Genomic DNA, 21,831 nt, shown 5'->3' with positions numbered 1-21,831 from the left:
CTGAAAAGCCTTCCCACCAAAGTTGCTTGGACCCTTCTAGGTCCTTGAAACACTCGGAAGAGAAAATCACTTCAAGCAGCATTCTTTGTATCCACTCCTACATCTCCAACAGGCAATTTTCTTGGTAACTTAAGTGACAAGATCACTTGTTCTGTTTGACATCTTCATCAATGACCTGGATGAGGGGCAGAGTGTACCCTCAGCAAGTTTGCTGATTGTACAAAACTGGGAAGATTGGCTGATTGACTAGGAGGCTGTGTGGCCATTCAGCATCAGCAGGATTTGGACTGACTGGAGAGCTGGGCAAAGAGGAACCTAATGAGGTTCAACAAGAAAAAGTGTAGAGTCCTGCAGCTGAGGAGGAATAACAACATGCACCAGTTCAGATTAGGAGCTGACCTGCTAGAAAGCAGCCCTGTGGAGAAGGACTTGGAGTCCTGGTGGACAACAAATTATCCATGGGGCAGCAATGTGCCCTTGTGGCCAAGAAGGCCAATGGTAGGTATCCTGGTGTGCATTAAGAATAGTGTCTCCAGCAGGTTGATACTGTGCCCAGCAGGTTGAAGGAGGTTCTCCTCCACCTCTGCTATGCCTTAGTGAGACCACATCTGGAGTACTGTGTCCAGTTCTGGGCTCCCCAGTTCAAGAGGGACAGGGATTTACTTGAGAGAGTCCAGCAGAGGCTATGAGGATGATTAAGGAACTGGAACATCTGTCTTATGAGGAAAGACCTGGGGCTTTTCAGTCTAGAGAAGACAGAGGGGATCTTATTAATGTCTATAAATATCTGAAGGGTAGATGAGAAGAAGGAAGGGCCAGTCTTTTTTCAGTTGTGCCCTGCAACACAACGAGGGGCAGTGGATTCAAACTCGAGCACAGGAAGTTCTATCTCAACATGAGATAAAACTTCTTTACTGTGAGGGTGACAGAGCACTGCTAGAGGCTTCCCAGAGAGGTTGTTGAGTCTTCTTCTCTGGAGACTTTCAAGACCTGCCTGGGTGCATTCCTGTGTGACCTGCCCTAGATTCTGTGATGATCCTGCTCTGGCAGGGGTGTTGGACTCAATGGTCTCCAGAGGGTCCTTCCAATACATAACATTTAGTGATTCTGTGACTTCCATGAGTTCCCATGAACTCTTCATGCCTGGAATAATTTTGACATAGTCTTTTAAGTAGGAAACTACGTGATTCCAGCCTAAAGAAGGAATGGGACCTGGGGATTGTCCTGCAGAGATGGCATAGTACCAGATACTGTTACTTTCAGTTCTTGAGTATACACATGGTGAAAAATAAGTTCTCTGTGTTTTTGTTCTTTAGGAAGATGCTTCTCGGGTTCTTTTTCACCTTTGTCAAATAAATGAAACACAGGTTTTTTTAGGTTTTTTTCTTCCTTCTCATTAAAAACCTTGAAAAATTTAAATTGAGGGGAACAAAAAGAAGTTGTCTTTTTTTTTTAAATCAGTTCTTGGAGGTAATTTCTCTCCATGTCTGTTACGTGGCTTTTGTTGAAGCATTCCTTAGGTGAGGCATTTTAGAAGTGGAAACCATTGCTTTATAAGTATCAAGCTGTCTTGATAGCTGGTAAAGTGGTGCTCATTGCTTAACACAGCTTCACAAAGAGGTGCAAGTACAATGGCTCATGTCTTCACCTCTTGTCACTGGCCTTCCACAATAAGCACAGAGATGCTAATTGGAATAAAAGGATTGGTGAAGGCTACTTTTCTGTAGTACCTAACGTGAGGGTGACTTCTAGATGGGGTAGTCCCTGAATTAAGAGTTGGGCCATGGCAGCTATTAAACTGTGAACAGGTTTCATTAATTGGTCTTGGTTGAACATGTCAATATAAAGTAAAAATTGTTAAAGATACAAGAAGATAAGGAAGGACAAGTAGTATCATTTATTTAGAATGAGAGAATTAGGGAAAACTAATCATGTTACTACTATAATGCTTTTTAAAAATTAAGTTTTAATCAATGTGAAGAAATTTGCCAGAAAGAAAAATTAAATGTTTTATCCTTGTCACACTAATTTATTTATTTATTTTTAATAGTGATTCCAGAGTTTATTAGTCAAGTAAATATTGCATTGGAGAGCTTGAGCAAGAACACAGTGCATCTGTTTGATGATAACCAGTTTGTGGATGTCTCTAAGAAGGTATATGATACAATTCATAACATCAGATGTGCAGTCATGATGATTCGGGTAAGTTTTTAGTTCATTTTATTAATTTCTAAGACAGAAAGTACAGGACATCAGAGCATTTTCAGGAGAATTTATAATTACTTATGTGAACAAAGCCCCAAAGCTCATACAGATTGAACTGATCTGAGAAATTTGATATAGTGGCACACTAATAATAACTGAGGAAGGCTAGAATCGAGTACCAGGTCAAAATGTTACATAAAAATGTCTATTGTTCTTTGGAAATATTTTGTTATGTTTGATCAATACAGATCTTCGTTCACTGCATTAATGATCAGCACGTGGCTACAAACCCAAATCTGCTTGTACCTCTTTACCTGTAGCCTAATTTAGTGGCATGCAAGAATGGAGTGTATATTCTCCTGTTGAAATTAAGTCAGTTTCACATCAGATGACTTAACAGCCTCATATGAGTCAATTGTACACAATCTTAATCAGTGTACTTATGCCAGTGTTTTTTCCTGAGGTTGGAGAAAATGCTTCAGAATAGCTTATTTTTAAAATTTGAAACAGAATTTTCTCAGGATTTCCCCCAAATATCTTCAGTCCACACACTGGAATTCAAATGATACAAGAGAACAGTTGAGTTGCAGTATCTGTATGTTCAGCCATTTTGGTTTTAAGTAAAATTAAATGTTAATTAAAAAGTAGATATGTTTTTTAAAGGAAGGTTTTTTCTGAATTGTCTTTTAGTTGAGACGATAGTAAGAAACAGATTCTTCCTTTTAAATATAAAAACATATTACAGGCTAGTGTGGCCAGCAGTTCCAGGCAGGTGATTCTGCCCTTCAACTCTGTTCTGGTGAGACCACCTGCAGTACTGCATCCAGCTCTGGAATCCTCAGTATAGGAAAGATATGACCTGTTGGAGCAGGTCCAGAGGAGGGCCACAAAAATTATCAGAGGCATGGAATACTGGTCTTTCAAGGACAGGGTGAGAGAGTTGGGGTTGTTCAGCCTGGAGAAGAGACCTTATTGTGGTCTTTCAATACTTAAAGGGGGCTTGTAAGAAAAATGGGGACAGACCTTTTAGCAGGGCCCATTACAATAGGACAAGGGGTGATGGTTTTAAACTAAAAGAGAGTAGATTTACAGTAGATGTAAGAAAGAAATTTTTTATATTAAGGGCTGTGAAACACTGGCACAGGTTGCATGTGTTAGAAGTCCAATCCCTGGCAGACAGGGGGCTTTGAGCTGCCTGATCTGCTCCAAAGTGTCCCTGCTCGTTGCAGGGGGTTTGGACTAGGTGACCTCTTAAGGCTCCTTCAACCCAAACCATTCTACGATTCTGTGATTCTAACATGAAAAATATTAGTGTTAGCATACTGAAGTGTGTAAGTTAGACATTTTCAGTAGGAATTCAAATGTGCAGAGTCTTTAAAATGTCTTATCCTTATTGTAATTGTCATTATGAAATTGTTTATATACTGAAGAAAGATCCTGGAAACACAGTTCTGTGGATTGCTTTTCTTTCACACTTCACCTACAGTTATTTTTGATGGGTTGCTGGCAAGTTATTTGTATATGATTCTATCTTGAAGTGATTGTTCGGAAGTTGTTTTTTTTATTTGATGGTCATGTATGCAGCCAGGCATAAAAATGAGAGAATGATGCACTTTATCTGGGGAGCCCACTAAAGCCTGGCCTGTTTGTGTTTTCCAGTTCTTAACTGCGTTATGGGTGATGTAGCTAGTACCATCTAATTTCATTGCAACTGCCTGCAGAAGTTTTGTTGCTGGTCTGCTAATTTACTGTCCTGTAGCATTTAAAGCATTTCTTATTAGATTTAGGAGTTTCCTGATTGTGTTTGAATTATATTTGACTTCTACCACATGCATTCAAAGAATCTTCCTGTGTCTACTTACCTTCTGTTTGTGCCTGTCAGTTTCCTTTGAGTAGGATTCTGCTCTTACAACATGTTGCATGTGTTCAGTTTTCATACCGCCCTGCCGTGGTCATACTATTTTCAGATCTCACAACAGTAGACATGTCTGTGACAGAGATTAAAGCAACATCTCCATTTTCTTCTCCTTTAACTTGTGTACCTTTTGAGAGAAGTCCAAGCTGTAACCATTTCTACTCCAAAAGGCCTTTTTGGTGATGTATTTTCACAACCGTATGCTTTACAGGATGTAATTTCTTGCTTAGCAGAGAAACCTCTTCTCTGTACACCTCTGGATAAAAGAGTTTTACGGATACTTTCAGAACCACACAGGTAAGGCAAGTATTTACCAGGAAAATCACGTGTGTGGTGAGTGCCACTGCTGTTGGAGTACGTTACATTAGTGGAGTTTTGAATCCTACCCTCTTCCCTGTAAGGGAGCAGTCAGTCTTTGGAACTGGATCAAGTGCAGATTAAAAGTTTGCTTCCCCCACACCTTAAGTGTCCTGGTTGGTGATCTCAGCTACTCATGGGTTTACACTGTGAATGATGTTAACAGCATGTGGATGTTAATTGATATGTTCAGTTCCAGTCCTCCTAGGACTGGAACTAATTCTAGGGTGAAACTCTGTGCCTCAGAAAGCATCAGGCCTTTTACTTGTGAGCTAGACAACATCACGAATGATTGTGACACTAGGGGGGGTAATTGTATTCTTTTTTTCTTTCTCCTTTGATTTTATTAGTCTTACTCAGGGAAAGGCAAGTGCCATGGTAGATGAGCAGTTTTGATGTTAAGGTCTCTGTCAATGCAATTTTTCTGGACTCTCCCCTTGGCATTTGCTGACTTAGAAGTCTGTGCCTGTCCCAGGCTTAATATGCCTCACTTCAGAGGATTGTACTCCCTGTCTCTGTTCCTCTTTAAGATTCTTACCCATTGCAGGAGTTTGTATGAGTTGTATTTATCTGGTAAAAAGAACCAGATGGAAAGTATCCTCTTGTTAAGTTTACTGGTCAGCTCCTCTTTCAATTAATGTTGGCAAAGAGTTCAGCTCATGACATTTAATTTTTATTTTTTTTTCCAGATCAGTTAAGCTTTCTTAATGCCTGAGCTGTTAATCCTGCCTTCTCTTAGTGACTCAGGTACTCTTCTTTGTTTAATATTACAAAGATTTTTCTATCTGTTACTCTGGCATCTGAGTCTTCTGTATGTCAAGTCTTTTAGGGCTTAAACTCCAGATGATCATGACTATTCCTTTATGGAGTCCTGACAAAAGCTGAGATAGTAAAAAAACCAAACCAAAACAAGCAAATTAATTGAAAAGGTCATGTGCAGCTTTTTTAGTTAATGAATACCATTACTAAGACACTGTTGAGAGAGAATTTGAGGTTTGGTGAAATGGAAGTCAGCCACTCCACCATCCCTTAGAGATACTGACTGCGAGCACAGAGAGTGCTGAGGAAACCCTGGCATTTATTTTTTTGAGGAAGGATTTATTTACACAGGCAATGCCAGTCTTTCTGAAAGAAGCTTTTGTAAATCTGATGGTTATTCAGACGTGCTGGTTCCACAACAGCCACGGTGGGTAAATGAGTGTGTTCAGTGGCTGACTTACAGGGGCTTACTGATAAAGTGCCAAAGAACAATGTGTTTCTGATTACAGACGACTGCAAGACTGAACCAGGGAAAGAAATTGTTGTTGAAAATATAATTGAGAGGTGTAAATGAGCAAGGACACTGATCTGCAGGTGGCAATTTTTCAACCTCAAAGTAAAATCAGAAACTCTCCAGATCAGTTCCTCAGGAAGCATTTCAAGCATGTAATTACACAGAGAGAGTATTTTTAAAAATTAAGATCTTAGCTGTAAAATGCTGCCAAATACTGTTGTTAATGCAAATTATCAGATATGGTTTTCAATGCCCAAGCTTAACCATAGACACAGATAACATTCATTCCAGTCCTGCGGGTATAATGTGAATAACACTCAAACAACTAGAAAGTGGAAGGTGTGCTGCACTGATGAGCTGTAATACAAATGCCTCTCAAACTGCAGGATGCTTCCCTTAAGATGCTTTTCATTGTTTCGCTTGCAATGATTAATCCAGTGGTAGCTGTTGATTTGAAATTAACAGATATTTGATCCAGCTGCCTGTGTGTATTAGTGTCCGAATTCCTTAGTCCTTTTATGACTCTTGAAGCATCTGAGTTTTGTTTAATTGTAAAGACTTTGGGACCTTGATTTTGCCCAGGAGCTCTTTGACATTATCTGGATAGTGTTTTAATCAGAATATTGCTGTTATGGAAATAGATTAGAGTAGATAGTAGAAATAAATAGAAGAATTCTGTCATGTGGAATATATGGAAAAGTTAAAGAGGTTGGCAGCTTCTGACACAGTAAGTATGAAAAATTGCATAATGTTAGGACTGATGCTTGAAGGCTCTGTATAAAAATGTAGTTTGTTGAAGAATAGGAGACAGCTGGATTGAAGGAACAGGTAATACATATGCCACTAGGGTATTAAACATGGTAGAAAGTAGTAATGTCTTCTAATGGATAATAACCGTTAAGAGCTGAAGGAGTAACATAGTTACCTTAACAAATATGCTGAGAACAGTGGAAAATGCACCATGTCAAAGTTAGATAGATATTTTTGTTTTTATTGGAGGATAAACAAGTGAGCTGCTAAGAGTTTTCCAGAGAGGAGAAAGAGGAGGACATGTTTGTGTACTCTATTCAAAATGCTTTTACTGCTTTTTTTTGTTTGTGGTAGCAGTGAATGAGGAACCAGTGTTATCTAATTTTATAAGAGGTGGAAAATGTATGTTAAGATGGTGTTTCTTATCTGATTTCTTAAAATCTTTTTCTGCTACATGTGCTATTTATTTTAGAATTCTGGTGTGGAGACTACAGGTTCCCTCAGAGTTTATGGTGTTAAAGTGTTTTGACTTTTTCTTCTACAGATTGTTCCTTTATTACCATTGAGCAGCCACTCTCTGTACTGTGTTGTTGTATCTGATGTTTACCCCAGTGTTCCCCTCCTCGACACTCTGAAAACTGAGGCAAAATATTCATTTTGGTTTTCTATCATACCTAGATACTTTTATTTCAGCTAGATCCTAATTACATCCCCTTTCTATTATTTTTTTTCTTTAGCTAACAGTCTTTTACTGTGGTTTTTAATTTGCCTTGCAAAATCAAACTCAGTTTGGCTACATGTTCGTATGTTTACAATGTGACCCTTTCTAAAATGGTACTTCAGAATACCCTTGGGACAGGTTTCCTGTTTTCTCCTTTGTTGGTTGCAAATTCTGGGTGGTTTTTCATTCTGTTTTAAAGAAATGTTAGAGTTCATCCATAACAGACCTTGTGAGCTCTTCAATACTCTTGATTTCTTTCAGTAACTGACATCACAGTAGATTTCGATCTCTTGTGTCCAGCAAAGTTACAGGAATTTTCAGAATGTGTTTTTCTCAGAAAGGAAGATAGCAAGTGGTGAAAACCTTCCTATCATACTGTTTCTCTTTTCAGCCAGTTAATAAGTGTTTAGTTTAAATTCTAACTCTGCTTTTATTAATGACAGAATTATGCTACACAGGGTTTACTATTTGTTTTTAATTTTTTAGTAGGAATGAGTTAGATTCTGTCAGATGTGGGCAATAGCACACATGAATTGGACCTCTATTTAAAAGCTAGAGAAAGTGAAGCAGGGAAGCATTTGAGAAAAAGAGACATTTTCTGCAGTTTTGTAATTTTCCTTTCAAAGAGAGTTGTGAGACCTCATAGGGAGGAAAGACCAGGAACAATTCATATTGTCTTGGTAAGCTTCGTTATTGGTTTGAAATTAATGACTGGTGCTAAGTCAATACAAGTATGTATTATGGAGTTTATTAAATAGCTTTTCCTTCGTTTTTTTGTCCTACCCCAATTGCACAAGAGGAAGAAGTTCTGCAGCACCAGTTAGCAAGCCACTCGGACCTGCACCTCTTACCACTTGCTTGCTATTTCTGACCTAAGTAGGTCAGAGCTGACCATTTTTTCCCTCAGCTCCTTGTCAGCTTCCCTGGCAGGAAGCAGGAACTTTCTTCTGTCTTTTCACTTGTTCTGCCTTATGCACTATATTCTGGTATAAACATGGTGAATACCTGTTATGTTGTCATCTTTTTTTTGACCAGGAGAGGATTTTCTTTCTTTGTTATTCAGGAAAAAAAATATTCTCTGTACTGATTTTTACCAGGAAGACCTTACCATGCCCTGACATCTTCAAATGGTGCTTTCCTTGCTGATTCTCAGTCCTGTCATTGAAATATCTGATATATCTAGATGCAGTGTGGCTGCAAAAGGATATATTATCTGATGTCCTTTAAAAAAGAGCCTAGAAGAAGGGCCTGTCATCTGTTAAGGACAGTTGCATATCTCTTCCTATTTCAGGTTTTTATCCTGAATCACATAAAATGTTTTACTGGGTAATGGTATGATTGTGCTGCAATACCCAAGTAAGAGGTGAGTTAAAACAGTTAATGTGTCATGATCAAATATGCATACTTGGAAGTAAAAGCTTCTCACAGCTATTTATCTCTGCCACTTCAGTTAGCTTTTTAACATCTTGAGACAGGATCACCAGGCTGGAGCTACCATTATGGGGACACTTAACTTGAAACACTGTCCCACATAGGTTCAATTTCATATCTTTATTCACCTGCATACATATTTTCTAAGCTTGTCTATATTCTTTAGCCCACTGTGTACTGGGGAAGTCAGACTTGTTTATATTGAGATCTGCATCAGCATCATAAACTCAGGCATTTTTATTATGACTCTTAGATGTCTTATCAAAATGCTCTGTACTGCAACAGTTTTGGGGTGCAGTTTGCATACATTTAAATTTGACATGCTGATATTTTTTTAAATGCTAATCCCAATTTAGTACCAGGTCAGTTTATATTCCCAAATAAGTGAAGCTGATTTCTGTTTTCTGGCAAACAACTAAACATAAATTTGCTTGGATTTTGTATTTATGTACCATATTCCAAACTCTTAACAGGGCTGATTTTCTGCCAGTTTCGTTACATTAAGGCCCTTAATATCTTCAACAAATCAAATGACCCTTCTGGTTCTGTCTGTAACAGTGTTGCTGGTTTTGTTGCTTTATAGAGCAAAAAGCTGCTCAGAAACATGTCTGTAAATAAACCCCACCCTCTTGTTTTCCTTGGAAGTTGCATCCAAGTTTCTTGAATGTGTGGGCAGGTTGTTACCCTAAGAAGTATCTTTAGAGATTGGAGTTGCCACAATTGGCACAACACGTATCTTTTCTGAAGAGCTGAGGTGTTCCCACAGAAAAGAATTAAAACTTGTTTAGTAGCAAAACAGATGGTGGGTTCACATCTCATGTGAGAGACAGAGGAAAGTGGATGCTCACCCTTTGAATTTCGAACATAGGAGTGAAAGCCAAAGCACAGATGCATAATTATTTCACCCAAGGAGGGATGGCCCTTCTCCTACATCTTCAGGCCCCCTTTGCTTAAACTATTAATTAGGGTCAGCAGGGTAATTGGGGAATGATAGAGTAGGCTTTTGTGCTTTTACATTCTGCACTTTCAGATGAATAAGTTTTAACCTTTCAGTTAGACTGGTGCACCATTTGCTCTGTTTTACAGGGAGATTTCTGATTTTAGATTCTGGGTTCTTTTTACATATAACAGAAATAGTGGGTAGAATAACTGGAACTAATAAGGAAAAAACCCTTCATCCCTGTATGTGGAATTCAAAAATTTTCTTTTTACAACCATGTACTGTATTTTTCTTATATGGAACAATCGTATTGTATTACAGAGGTGTCAAAAGCAGATGCCTCCATCCAAGCAAGATCATGTAGTATTTTCATATTGGTTTTTGTGGATGTTGAAGGAGTAGTCTGTCTTTCTAACTGCATGTGTAAGAATATGAGAAAGCTCTTGATGTTGTCAGACTACATCTTGCATACAAGTCGGATGGTGAAAATTTTCTTTCCCTCCTAAGGCAGAAGCTCACATGTGCCATCCAGGTGATTCTAGATATGATTAAATGGAAGTACTTAAAAGGATTGTCAGAAACTCACCCCTTGGGTAGTACTACATTCAAGCTTATAGTTACTCTATGTTAAAATCTGCTACTTTTTTCATAATTTGAAATTATTTTAATACTCTTCAGTATTACTCTCTTTTTTTTTTGTCTCAAGTATTATAGTTAACTGAGCCTTCTTTCTAAACAAAAATACTGGAATATCTTTTGAACCAAACCCTACTTTTCACTGTCACACATTTTTCATACCTCAAGAGAGAAGATATACATAGAGAACAACAGAATGAAGGGACCTCAGGAGTTCATCTGGTCCAACACCCTGTTGAAAGCAGAGTATTTTCCAAGGCCCTGTCAAGCCGTGTTTGACTTTACCATTTCTTTCTTTTAGGTATTAGTGCTAGGACAGTAATGGACATTTGATGGGGCCAACAAAACAGTGGTGTGTGTTAAATCTTAATTAGAAAAAAAAAGCTGCTTGCTACTTTGCATGCAACTACTATAGTATAATACTTTTACCATTGCTTGCTCTGTTTATGCCTGCTTGCTTTCATTTGGCACTTGACTGTATTACCCATCTTCTCTTGTTTATCCTTTTTCCAGTTAAAAACATAATTTTCTTAAATCAGCTTTGGGTTTCCAGTTGGTAAAGTGTCAGCTAATGGGAAAAATTAGGTGTTGTTTTTTAAAAAGAAAAGAAAAGAAAAAACCCAACAATACCCAGGCTTTCTGGGTACATACAGACAAAAATAGGGAAGGATTTCAGAAATGCTGATCCAGGGAGCAGTGGTGGAAGCATTAGCTGCATGCTGTATCCATTACAATATAAATGAGTAATTATTCATCCTGGCAAATCTGCATTCTTTTGCCCAAGCTGTACAGCCTTAGGCATCATGCAAGGCTGTGAATTAAAAACTTGTCAGCAGCAAAATGCTTCATGGCTTACCATCAAAGTCTCTTAGTGCTAATATTTTTATGCTTTTACTTGTTCACAAAATTATCCTTCTCTTTCAGGAAAACAGAAGTTTCCAGAATGATTTGGTAGCTCTAGTCACTCATTGGAAACTTAAGCACAAGGCAGTATTTTTTTTTCTGGAACGTTTACATTTTAGCTGAGGGTTTATTCCTTTATAGCAAGGAAGAGTGATGTGTATTCCTTCCTTGCCACTTGGTGCTCACTGTCTAATACAAATTGCATTCCCAGAGAAATGGAACTAATATTATTCTGTTGAAAGGCAAGGACTGAGTTTTTGGAACTAAAACTGGGAGACATAGCAGAAGTGTTAAAAATCACAGATACTCTGTGAAAATATGCATCCTGCCACATGGTTCACCAGAGTATGAGAAGTGCCAGCCTGGAAATGGAAACTGCATTTCTCAGTAGTGTTAATATCTCAGAATATAGCACAGATTCTGAAATGAGTCCTGTCAATGCTAGAACCAGTTCTGGCTCACAGATCTTCATTGCTTAGAGTAAATCTGGCTATAGATCCCTTTTACTGGTCATAAGCATCTCTATAGTCCATGGCCTAATTGAGATTTCTCAATTGCCATTATTTTTACTATGGAATCATTTAACTGGTAGGATGGATGCAGAGTAGCAATGAGGTATCAATATGTAACTGGAGTTTAGGAACGTAATAATGATGTGTTCTAGAGTGTGATCTCAGTTTTGCTGGCACAAGAATGGAGTGGCAGTGCTGTGTTCTGTGTCATTCAGTGCTTTGACACTGGTATAACAGAGTGTTAAGATCTGGTCTTTTTCTCATGCGTGTCCTGGCTGATGCAGCAGTGTGGCAGTGAAAAAGGCTTGGGAGGAACGTATTTATTTAATCCTCAAGAGTCCTTTTGGTTTATGTTTTTGTAATTTCTTAGTCTTCCATAGGTCTTTTTGAGTCCAGGTTTTTCTGTTAATCATGACATCCTGTTGTATTTTTGTGGGCTTTTTTGTTTGTTCCTTTGTTCAAACATTGCTTGTGATCTTCAATCACACCAGATTATGTTCTTGAAAGTGTGTTCACAGAGTTGGAATGCAGAGTTGTTGAAGGCAGGTGGGGTACCAAGCAAGGAGGCATAATAATAACAGGGAATCTGACTCAGAAAAACCAGAAACCTTGAAGGGAAATTCTTTGGAGAATTTAAAAAAAAAAAAAAATCCTTCACTGAGGTCAATAAATGGAAGGTGTTACTTTTAAGTACTGCTTACCTGAAAAGATTCTGTAGCGGCTGATAAAGCAGCTACTACCTAATTAAATGAGATCCTCTGGGACTTAGAGCTTATCTGTAAAAAGAGAGAAAAGAGATGCTTCATTATATTAAATGCCAACAAAGTCAGTGCACGTGGATGCTGAAGTGCAGTGTGTTGGAGTGAGAGAATACTGTGCATCATCTAGCATATGCATTGTCTTGAAGTTCCTTCAGTGGAACTTAGCTACTAGTTTTTGAGGCCCTCTTGCTATTTGTTATACCAAATACTTTACTTACTAGGAAATGAGAGCAGTAACATTGACATAAAATTAGTTTGTTGCTTCAAGTGCAGTTATCCTGGTCTCCACGAAGTACTCTGCAGAAAACGATTATGGAAAGTACAAGAAACCAAATTATTCAGCACATTGGACAGAATTCTTTCTGAAAAGAGAAGCCATCCTTTTCCCTAGGTGTGGTCCAGCATGAAATAATACATGAGAAATTACAGGATATACTAATCAGATGAACCTTTGAAATATCATGAAATTTGTTTCAGTGTTAAAGTCACCTACAAAATCAGTAACAACTTCCATGTTACGATACCAGCAAAACATACCCATGGGAAGTACTGAGAACTAGTAGGCATGGAGAAGGACTTTGGGTTTGTGTAGTTTGGAGAAAAGAGGACTGAGGGGCCACCTCGTTGCACTCTGCAGCTTTCTGAGAAGGGCAAGTGGAGGGAGAGGTGCTGAGCTCTTCTCCCTGGGATCCAGTGATAGAACTCGTGGGAATGGTTCCAGTCTGTACTGGGGAGGTTCTGACTGGACATCAGGAAGCATCTCTTCACTGAGAGGGGATCAGACACTGGAACAAGCTTCCTAGAGAGATGGTCAATGCCCCAATCCTGGCAGTGTTTAAGAGGCATTTGGACAACGTCCTTAATAACATGCTACAACTTTTGGTCAACCCTGAATTGCTCAGGCAGCTGGACTGGACAATGGTTGTAGGTCCCTTCCAACTGCAAATATTCTTTACTATCATATTGTGTTACATACACAATGAATAAACTACATAGCAAGGAAGCCATTAGGTGGTATTTTTTTTATTGTAGTGTTACACAGAATAATTATGAACTCATTAGTTGGAAAAATGCTTTTACCAAAAATACCATAAAAGCAAATTGAGATCCAAAGGGAAATTTATGCATTTTCTAATCTCTGCTGGAGCACACTACTGAAAAGTGCTGTCAACTCATACAGGTAGATGTTACTGGCCACATCTCTGCTTAAAGGAATTTAGCAGCTGTATTCAAATAAGTGACCTGTGGTGATTACTGTGCTTTTGAAGGTCTGTCTCTTACTTCTTTGTATGTCAGAGAAATAGGAGTTTGCTAATAAAATACTGAAAAAGGGAAATACATAAGAGGCCATTCCACCATCATGAATACCAGACCTTGTTTACCCATTTCACTCAGCCTGTGTCTGGTCTTCACATGGTCCCATGGTATGGCATTGAACATTCACAACTAGTTATTTCCTGTCTTCAATCTTTCTGAAGTCATCTTTTACCCTTGACCCCCCACATATTTGGAATTGCATTTTCTTATTTGTGAATTTAAGCTTTTTCCCTCTTCTCTCTTAAATCTCGAATTTTCAAGTCTCAGACTCATCTGGATATTTGGATCTGATTAAATTCCTTTCTCTCTTCTTTGTGTTCCTTCTATCTATATTAAAATACTACAGTAAAAAACTGTGGATGTTTTAGAAACAAGTACTTAAAAGTTAGTAAATAGCACTGTTGAGGTTCTCTGCAAACTTAATGCACCATCATATCTGAATAAAGTGTGATCTTTAGCAAGCAGGGGTATTTTTAATGGTGTTTCAGTAATTAACAACAGTAAATATTCTTGCACTGCATTAAATAAGTACATCTTAATATCAATACTGCCTGCACATATATATGCATACTAGAATGTTGGTATTTCCATAAAAGAAAATAAAATTTTAAGCCATGTCAGTGAGTAGATTATGGTTTTTACTTAGGGTAAGAGAAAATTTTAGACTTTGGATGACTGAAGTTGTTCTGAATGGTTTACTGAGTCTCTGATCAACATCTAAATTGAGGCATTTTTTTCTGCATAAATCAAGGATCTGTAACCAGTTATGGGCGAAATTTGATCATTTGTCTAAGTCTGTTTTTTACATTGTTAAATATAGCAAGTCCCTATCTAAACTTTAAAGCAGTAATATCTCCTGCAACAAATTAACAGTAGTGTGCTCCATTACTGAAAAAAATGTTTTTTCATGTATTTATCAGGATTTTTACACCTGTGTATATAATTTTGTATTGAAATGTGTCATTCTTGTGAATTGTGGAATCCGTAGAATCATGGAATTGTCAGAGTTGGAAGGGACCTCTAGAGATCATCTAGTCCAACTCTCCTGCTAAAGCAGGATCTCCTGGAGCATGTTACACAGAACAGTATCCAGGTGGGTCTTGAATATCTCCAGAGAAGGGGTTTCCACAACCCCCCTGGGCAGCCTCTTCCAGGGCTTGGTCACCATTGCTGTAAAGACGGTTTTTCTCATATTTCAATGGAACTTCCCATGCTCCAGCTTGTGCCTGTTGTCCCTCATCCTGACACTGGTAACTACTGAAAAGTGTCTGGCTCCATCCACCTTGCCACCCAACCTTTAGTTACCTATAGGCATTAATAAGGTTTCTCTTCAGCCTTCTGCTCTCCAGGCTAAAGAGTTGCAGCTCTCTCAGCCTTTCCTCATAAAAGAGATGCTCGAATCCCCCTGTCATCTTTGTTGCCCTCCACTGGACCCTCTCTAGTAGTTCCTTGTCTCTCTTGAACTAGGGATCTCAGAGCTGGACATACTATTCCAGATGTGGCCTCACCAGGGCAGAGTAGAGGGGAAGAATGACCTCTCTCAACCCACTGGCTGCACTCTTCCTTATGCACCCCAGGATTCCATTGGCCTTATTGGTGGCAAGGGCACATGGCTGGCTCATGGGTAATTTACTGGCTACCAGGACTTTGAGATCCTTCTCCTCTGAGCTGCTTTCCAGCAGGTCTTCCCCTAATCTGTACTGGTGCAGAGGGTTCTTCCTCCCCAGATGTAGGACCCTACACTTCTTGTTGAACATCATTAGGTTCTTCTTCCCAGCTTTCCAGCCTGTCCAGGTCACACTGGATGGCAGCACAGGCCTCTGGAGTGTCACCACCCCTCCCAGTTTGGTATCATCAGCAAACTTGCTGAGGATACACTGTCCCTTTGTCCAGGTCATGGATGACTGTGTTGAACAAGACTGGACTACATATTGACCCCTTGGACACCCCTGCTTACAGGCCTTCAACTCAACTCTGCTTAGCTTATCACAACCCTCTGAGTTCCATTACACAGCCAGCACTCAGTCCACCTCACTGTGTGAAGACCCTACTTGTACTCTAACAGCAGGTGTTCCATAGTATTCTCTGTGCATAACAAAGTATCTTGCTTTTACAAAAATTGTTTGGTAGCAGTGTTTGCAAACTTGAATCTTGTATAGTATTTGCCTTTACAGGTCAGTAGTTCAAGCACAGTGGTACACTGTGAGTACTGCTTCCTGTGCAGAGCAGGAGTAACTTGAAATAATTCCTCGTGTTAATTGCTCTCAACCTGTTCTTAGAAACATCCATAGCTTGAAATTCCCCAGTGTCTTCAAGTAATGTATTCCACTCCTTTGTTACCTTTAGAAAGTTCTTAAAATCCGTGCTGCATGTTTCCATATGACAGCTTAAAGCACTTTTCATCTGGTCCATCACAGAGGTGGGTAACAAACTGTCTCCTCCTTGCTTCTTGTATACCTCAAGAGTGGGTTTTTTCATATTGTGCTCATGCTTTTTGTGGTCCTTCAGCTGGTTTTCCTCCTTTTGGAAGGGCAGTACCCAACACTAAATACAGTACTTGCAGTGGAGGCCTCAACTCTTGAGTTGAGTAGAAGGCTTATTTCATATGGCTTTGTGACTGTGCTCCTTCTGATACTCCCAGATATCTGATTGCCTTTGTTTTCAAGAATGTGGCATTGCTGTTTCCTGTTTAGCCTGTGATCCACTGTAATTCTTAATGCTTTTCTGTGGAGCTCCTGCTTAGCTACTTGGTTCCCATCTCATGTGTGTACAGTTGATTTGTCATGCCTAAATTAAGTACTTTGCATTTGTTACTACTGTTCTATCTTCCTTTCTGCCTCAGTACATTTGTCAGGATAATGTTACATTTTAACACTGGCTTATTATCAGTCTCTTTCAAGACTTCAGTATCACCTACAGATTTAGGAAGCCCACTCTGTTCCATTGTGCAAAGTTTTAATTAAAATATTTGGCTTAGTGTAGATGCCTCTTGAACTTGCTAAATCCTGTCATTTTAACAGACAAATTTGGATGGGAGTGTTGATCTGCCTGAGGGTAGGAAGATTCTTCAGAGAGATCTGGACAGGCTGGATTGGTGGGCTGAGGCCAATTGTATGAGGTTCAGAAAGGCCAAGTGCCAGATCCTGCACTTGGGTCACAACAACCCCCAGGCAACACCAGAGGCTTGAGGAAGAGTGGTTGGAAAGCTGCCCAGCAGAAGAGGACCTGGGGGTGCTGATTGACAGCCAGCTTAACATGAGCCAGCAGTGTGCCCAGGTTGTCAAGAAGGCCAACAGGACCCTGGCTTGTATCAGGAATAGGTGGCCAGCAGGAGTAGGGAATTGTGCCCCTGTACTCGGCACTGTTGAGGCCACTCCTTGAGTACTGTGTTCAGTTCTGGACCCCTCACTGTAAGAAAGACATTGAAGTGCTGGAACGAATCCAGAGGAGAGCTATCAAGCTGGTGAAGGGTGTAGAGAACAAGCTATATGAGGACTAGCTGAAGGAAATTGGGCTTGCTTAGTCTAAAATAAAAGGAGGCTCAGGGGAGACCTCATTGCCCCCTACAGCTGCCTGAAAGGAGGTCATAATGAGGTGGGTGTTGGCCTCAGGGCATGCTCTAGTGGTGAAGGTGGTGGGTTTGAGGTGGGTTGTTTCTTTTGTTTGTTTTCTGTTCATGTTTGGACTAGGTGTCCTTTTCCAACCATGACAATTTTGTGAAGCACAGGTCTTACAGGGAGTAGCTGAGGGAGCTGGAGGAGTTTAGTTGAGAGGGAAGGAGGCTGCTCTCTGCAACTCCCTGAAAGGAGGTTGGAGGGAGATGAAGCCTGGTTTCTTGTCTAAGTAACAGAAGCAGAAAAAATGGCCTCAAGTTGTGCCAGGGGATGTTAGGATTCAATAATGTGATAAATTTTTTAATTGAAAGGGTTGTCAGGCACTGGCATGGGCTGCCTAGGGCAGTAGTTGAGTCCCCATCCCTGAGGTGATTTAAAAGCCATGTAGATGTGATGCCAAGGGACATGGTTTAGTGGTGGCCTTGGCAGTGCTGGGTTGGACTTGATCTGAAAAGTCTTTTGCAGCCAAAAAGATTCTGTGATTCTATGAACGTAATGGATACAATGAGAATAAGCTCTGACTAGATTCAGTTTGGGCATTAGTAAAACCAGATTTTCTAATTAAGGTTTTGTTACATTTTCATAGATATTAAGGATCTTCCATCTGTGAAAGAAAACAGTTATGTTGAATAGCTCCCATTTCACTGGCCAGCTGAGGCTGTCAGAGGCATAGTGTGAAAAAATATGCAAAAGGAGAATAGGAGAATAGTGATCTGAATGAGTTTCTCATTTGATGTGTTAGAGGGTGTGGGAAACTGTTCTTTTCTTCCCCACAGAGGGCGATATTCCTTGCTGACTTGTTTCACATAATTTTGTCACTAAACCTTCCCAAATTAAATAAATAATTTCATATCAAAAGCCAGTATAAGTATAATTTTATATTTAAAAGCCAAATAACTTTTCCAGGGACTGTTAAATGTATTAGTAATAACAGACAGTTTATATATAACTAAAAATCTGTTGTATCTTTAGCACCTATAAAATTATCACAATCATGTAGTAAATAATTTGTTCAGAAACTAGACCTGAAAGTGTGTTCTTTTAGGGGTGGCTGAGTGTGTGTGTGATGTGTTTTGATATCACTTGGGGGAACCTATTTAGTAATAGAGGCTATCAGCCTGCTAAAGGAAATGGAGTTACTGCTTTGTGACTTGAAGGCCAGTTTGCACAGTGATGTACTTAATTGGTTATTTAGTTCCACATCAGCTGGCACTGATCACGCAGTTATTGGTTACCGAATGACTAAATGTGAGTGAATGAATGTTCTGGGCATCAGAAGGCTCTTGATAATTAAAAGCAGGAATGAAAGTAATGGATACAACATTCACAACCAGGGTGGCGTTATTTTCACTTAGTGTCTGGGAGGAACATCTGCTAAATCTACAAAGTTTACACTTCAGCAATAAGTCATAGGTGGGAATGTATGGTAAGGATGATGGTAGTGGGGAGGGAGCTGTGTATTCAGAAGTGGACTATGCTTTAGATTCTGTATTGTTAGATATCCACAAGTTTTTAATTTACAGGCTTTACTCTGTGTACCTTCATTTAAGATGATATATTTTACTTGCAGGTCAGATAGGGTTGGTTGAGACAAGAGAGTCTTGAGCAGATCTTGAGTAGTAATAATTTAATCTACTCCAGTCTGAGAAATGTACTTACCATTGGCATTCTTTTTGCTAAGGGATGCTTTAGTCTACACAAGGGTTTTTCAACATTTATTTATTTTAGTATGGTTGTTTAGCCTAATTTGTTTAACAGGAAGAGATGGATTTGGCCTTAGAGAAAAAAGCAGGGGCTGGCATTGCTCAAGCTTTATCCATCTGATAAACCTACATTTCGTATGGAACTCGGAGATGTCTATTTTGTTGTTTCTTGTCCTTTTTGAGCACTGAAGTGTCTTTTTAAGACAGTCAAACTTTGAGGTATTCACTTTGTGCCTTCAACATATTGATGTGTTCCAAAAGCCACTCGAGTTTTCTTATATAGATTTCATAGGACAGTCTGCCTTGAAGCAATTATTTTTGTTTTGGCTGTAGGAGTGAGGCTTTGGGATTTACTTGCCTTTTCCACAATCAGGGAGGCAAGGGAGTTTTGGTAGGAAGGCAGGATGTATCACGTTTCCAAAGCACAGTTTCAAATCTCTTGTTCACAGAAGTGGATTTATCTTGCCACATCACTACTCTCTGTCACAAGGAAGAAGCGCTGTGGAAGGTTCACAATTAGGTGAGATAAAATTACAAACTAAATGGTAAAAACAAAACAAAAGCAACAAACAAAGACCTCAAAAAGCGTGAAAGGTGAGGAAGTACTTTTGAAAGTACCTGAAACCTATGACTGGATCTCTAAGCAGATCTTCATTGTAATAATCCTCTCTGCTTTGAGGGTTTTCTTGCCTTCCATGGGACTTGTCAGTCCCATGCACCAGGGTGTTAACCAGCTGTGTCTTGGAAACTTCTCATATACAATTTACTTTATAAAGGTTACTGGCAAAAGTGAGAACAACAACTCAGCTTTTCACTGTGTTTTGAAACAATTTAAGAAGTATTTCCATGATAAATGAAATGTTTTAATTAGCTTCCCACTAGGTGGAGCAAATGTATGTCAACACAGCAGAGAGAAACAGGGAATACATTTTAGATCAACAGAAAAACATCACCTGTAATCAAAACAACTAATCTGCTCTTGTTAATTACAAGTTTTCTGTGTTTAAAATTGAAGCTTCTAAGCCATGTGGTGAAGTTTCTTATTTAATAAGCATAAGCAAAGGATACACTTTGCATGGAGCTGAGTATCAGTTGCCATGGTTTTCGTGGAGTGAAGACAGGGACTTGGGTTACAAAAGAGGTGTGTGATTGTCATACCTATGTTTGTCATATTTTCTGTTGTCATTTGGATTTTTAAATTATTTTTTTAAATGCCATACCAAGAAAAGTGCTTTCTTGAAATGAAGTAACTAGAAAAAGGAAAATGAGCTTTCAGGTTCCCAAGTGAATTTTCAGGTACCTGATGAAGAATTTGTACTCTTGAAATCTTAGCTGCTTTTCTGATCATGTTGTTTTGTTTTACAAAAGCTGCTGCCTCATCTAAATCCTGTCCTCCTTGTCTCTTTTATGCTTATAATTACAATACCGTTACTAGTTGGGATTTTCAGGCAACTTTCAAGTTTTCACTAACTTTTTAAGATTTAAATGTGTGTAGTGCTTTTATACCAGCCTAACTAGGTCGGTGTTTTCAAGAGCACAATTCTCACCAGATTGTTCTAGGCACTATGCAAGAGTCATGTCCCTCCAGAGAGAGTACCATCCATGTCTCCTGAGGTGCAGCCAGAATTCAATAGAGAATGAGAACAGGACTGAAATGCTGAAATGTTTCCAGCAAAAGAAGCATAAGTTAGGACAGATAATAGATGCTAAAACTCTCTGTGCCAACTCACTCAGCTGTGACAACTTGACAGTTTTTACTTGGAAAGGATTTTCAGAGGGGAGTTCTGGAAAATTTCACTTCAGACTGTTGAATTGCACTCCTTAGCTCACATCATTCCTATCTCCTAGGCTGTTCATTAAGAAAATAGTTACCCTAATGTATGCTCAATGGGAACTGAAAACACAGGAACTGTCACATGGAGTCAGGCTATTCAGCTGTCTCAATCTTTCTATTAGTGCTTCATCTTAACCTTTTTTTTAATCTCCAGGAGCAGAATATGATAAATTGGCTTATCACTAAATGAGCAAATAAAATCTTGTAGCATCCAGTAGTAATAAGGTAATTTTTCCCCTACACTGTGAGTTAACTGCATTTATTATTTTTTAAACCTCAGCTCGTTTCCATATAGCATAATCAATTTGTATGGAAAATACTTCCATCTTTCAGTGTTGAAAGTCTTCATTTACTCTCAGCATTCATTAACCAAAGTATATTCTTACCGCTAATTTCATGTGAAATTACAGCTTAAATATATTTGGGACCTTTTGCACGATTTTCTCTGATAAAAGTAACTGTTTATCACCTAATTTCATTTTCATTTGAAACTGAACTGTCTGTAATGTGTACAGATTATGGTAAGATAATTATGTTATTACTTTGTGAAGGACCAGGTATTTCCTTACACGAACATGAAATATCCTTTGAGTCAGCCGACAAAACTGACTTAACACGGTGTCTCCACGCTGCGCTGAACCCCCTCTGTGTGTGTGGGGGGGGAGCAGCTGCTGCAGGGGAGGAGCCGTGGCCGGAAGCAGGGGCGGGACTAGGTCCCGTCTGATTGGCTGAAAAGCCCGGAAATGCAAAACCGGCCAATCAGGAGCGCAGAAAACCCCATAAGAGAGGCAGCACGGCACGCCCCTCTCTCTCTCGTCCTCTCCTCGTGTTCGGGGCGGTCCTCTCCACACACTGCCTGCCGCCGCCATTTTCCTGCCGTGTGCCGCCGCCTGCCGCCGCTGCTGGGAGCTGCCCTGCTGCAGAGCCGCTCCGCTGCCTGCCTGCTCGTTGGCGCCGCC

General features: G+C 39.4%; 1 protein-coding gene across 1 annotated transcript in view; it reads left to right on the top strand.

The window, feature by feature from the left end:
• Positions 1-21,831, top strand: part of CTNNA3 (catenin (cadherin-associated protein), alpha 3) — a 431,886-nt gene that overhangs the window by 350,636 nt on the left and 59,419 nt on the right. The window contains exon 13 of the mRNA XM_009994846.1: positions 2,051-2,202. Within this exon, the coding sequence (XP_009993148.1) occupies positions 2,051-2,202 (152 nt within the window). The remainder of the gene's footprint in view (positions 1-2,050; positions 2,203-21,831) is intronic.

Source organism: Chaetura pelagica, unplaced genomic scaffold (assembly GCF_000747805.2).
Source record: "Chaetura pelagica isolate M959 unplaced genomic scaffold, ChaPel_1.0 scaffold112, whole genome shotgun sequence".
Classification (NCBI taxonomy): Eukaryota; Metazoa; Chordata; class Aves; order Apodiformes; family Apodidae; genus Chaetura; species Chaetura pelagica.
Note: the sequence above shows the minus strand (reverse complement) of the source record. Positions and strands in the feature narration are given on the sequence as shown.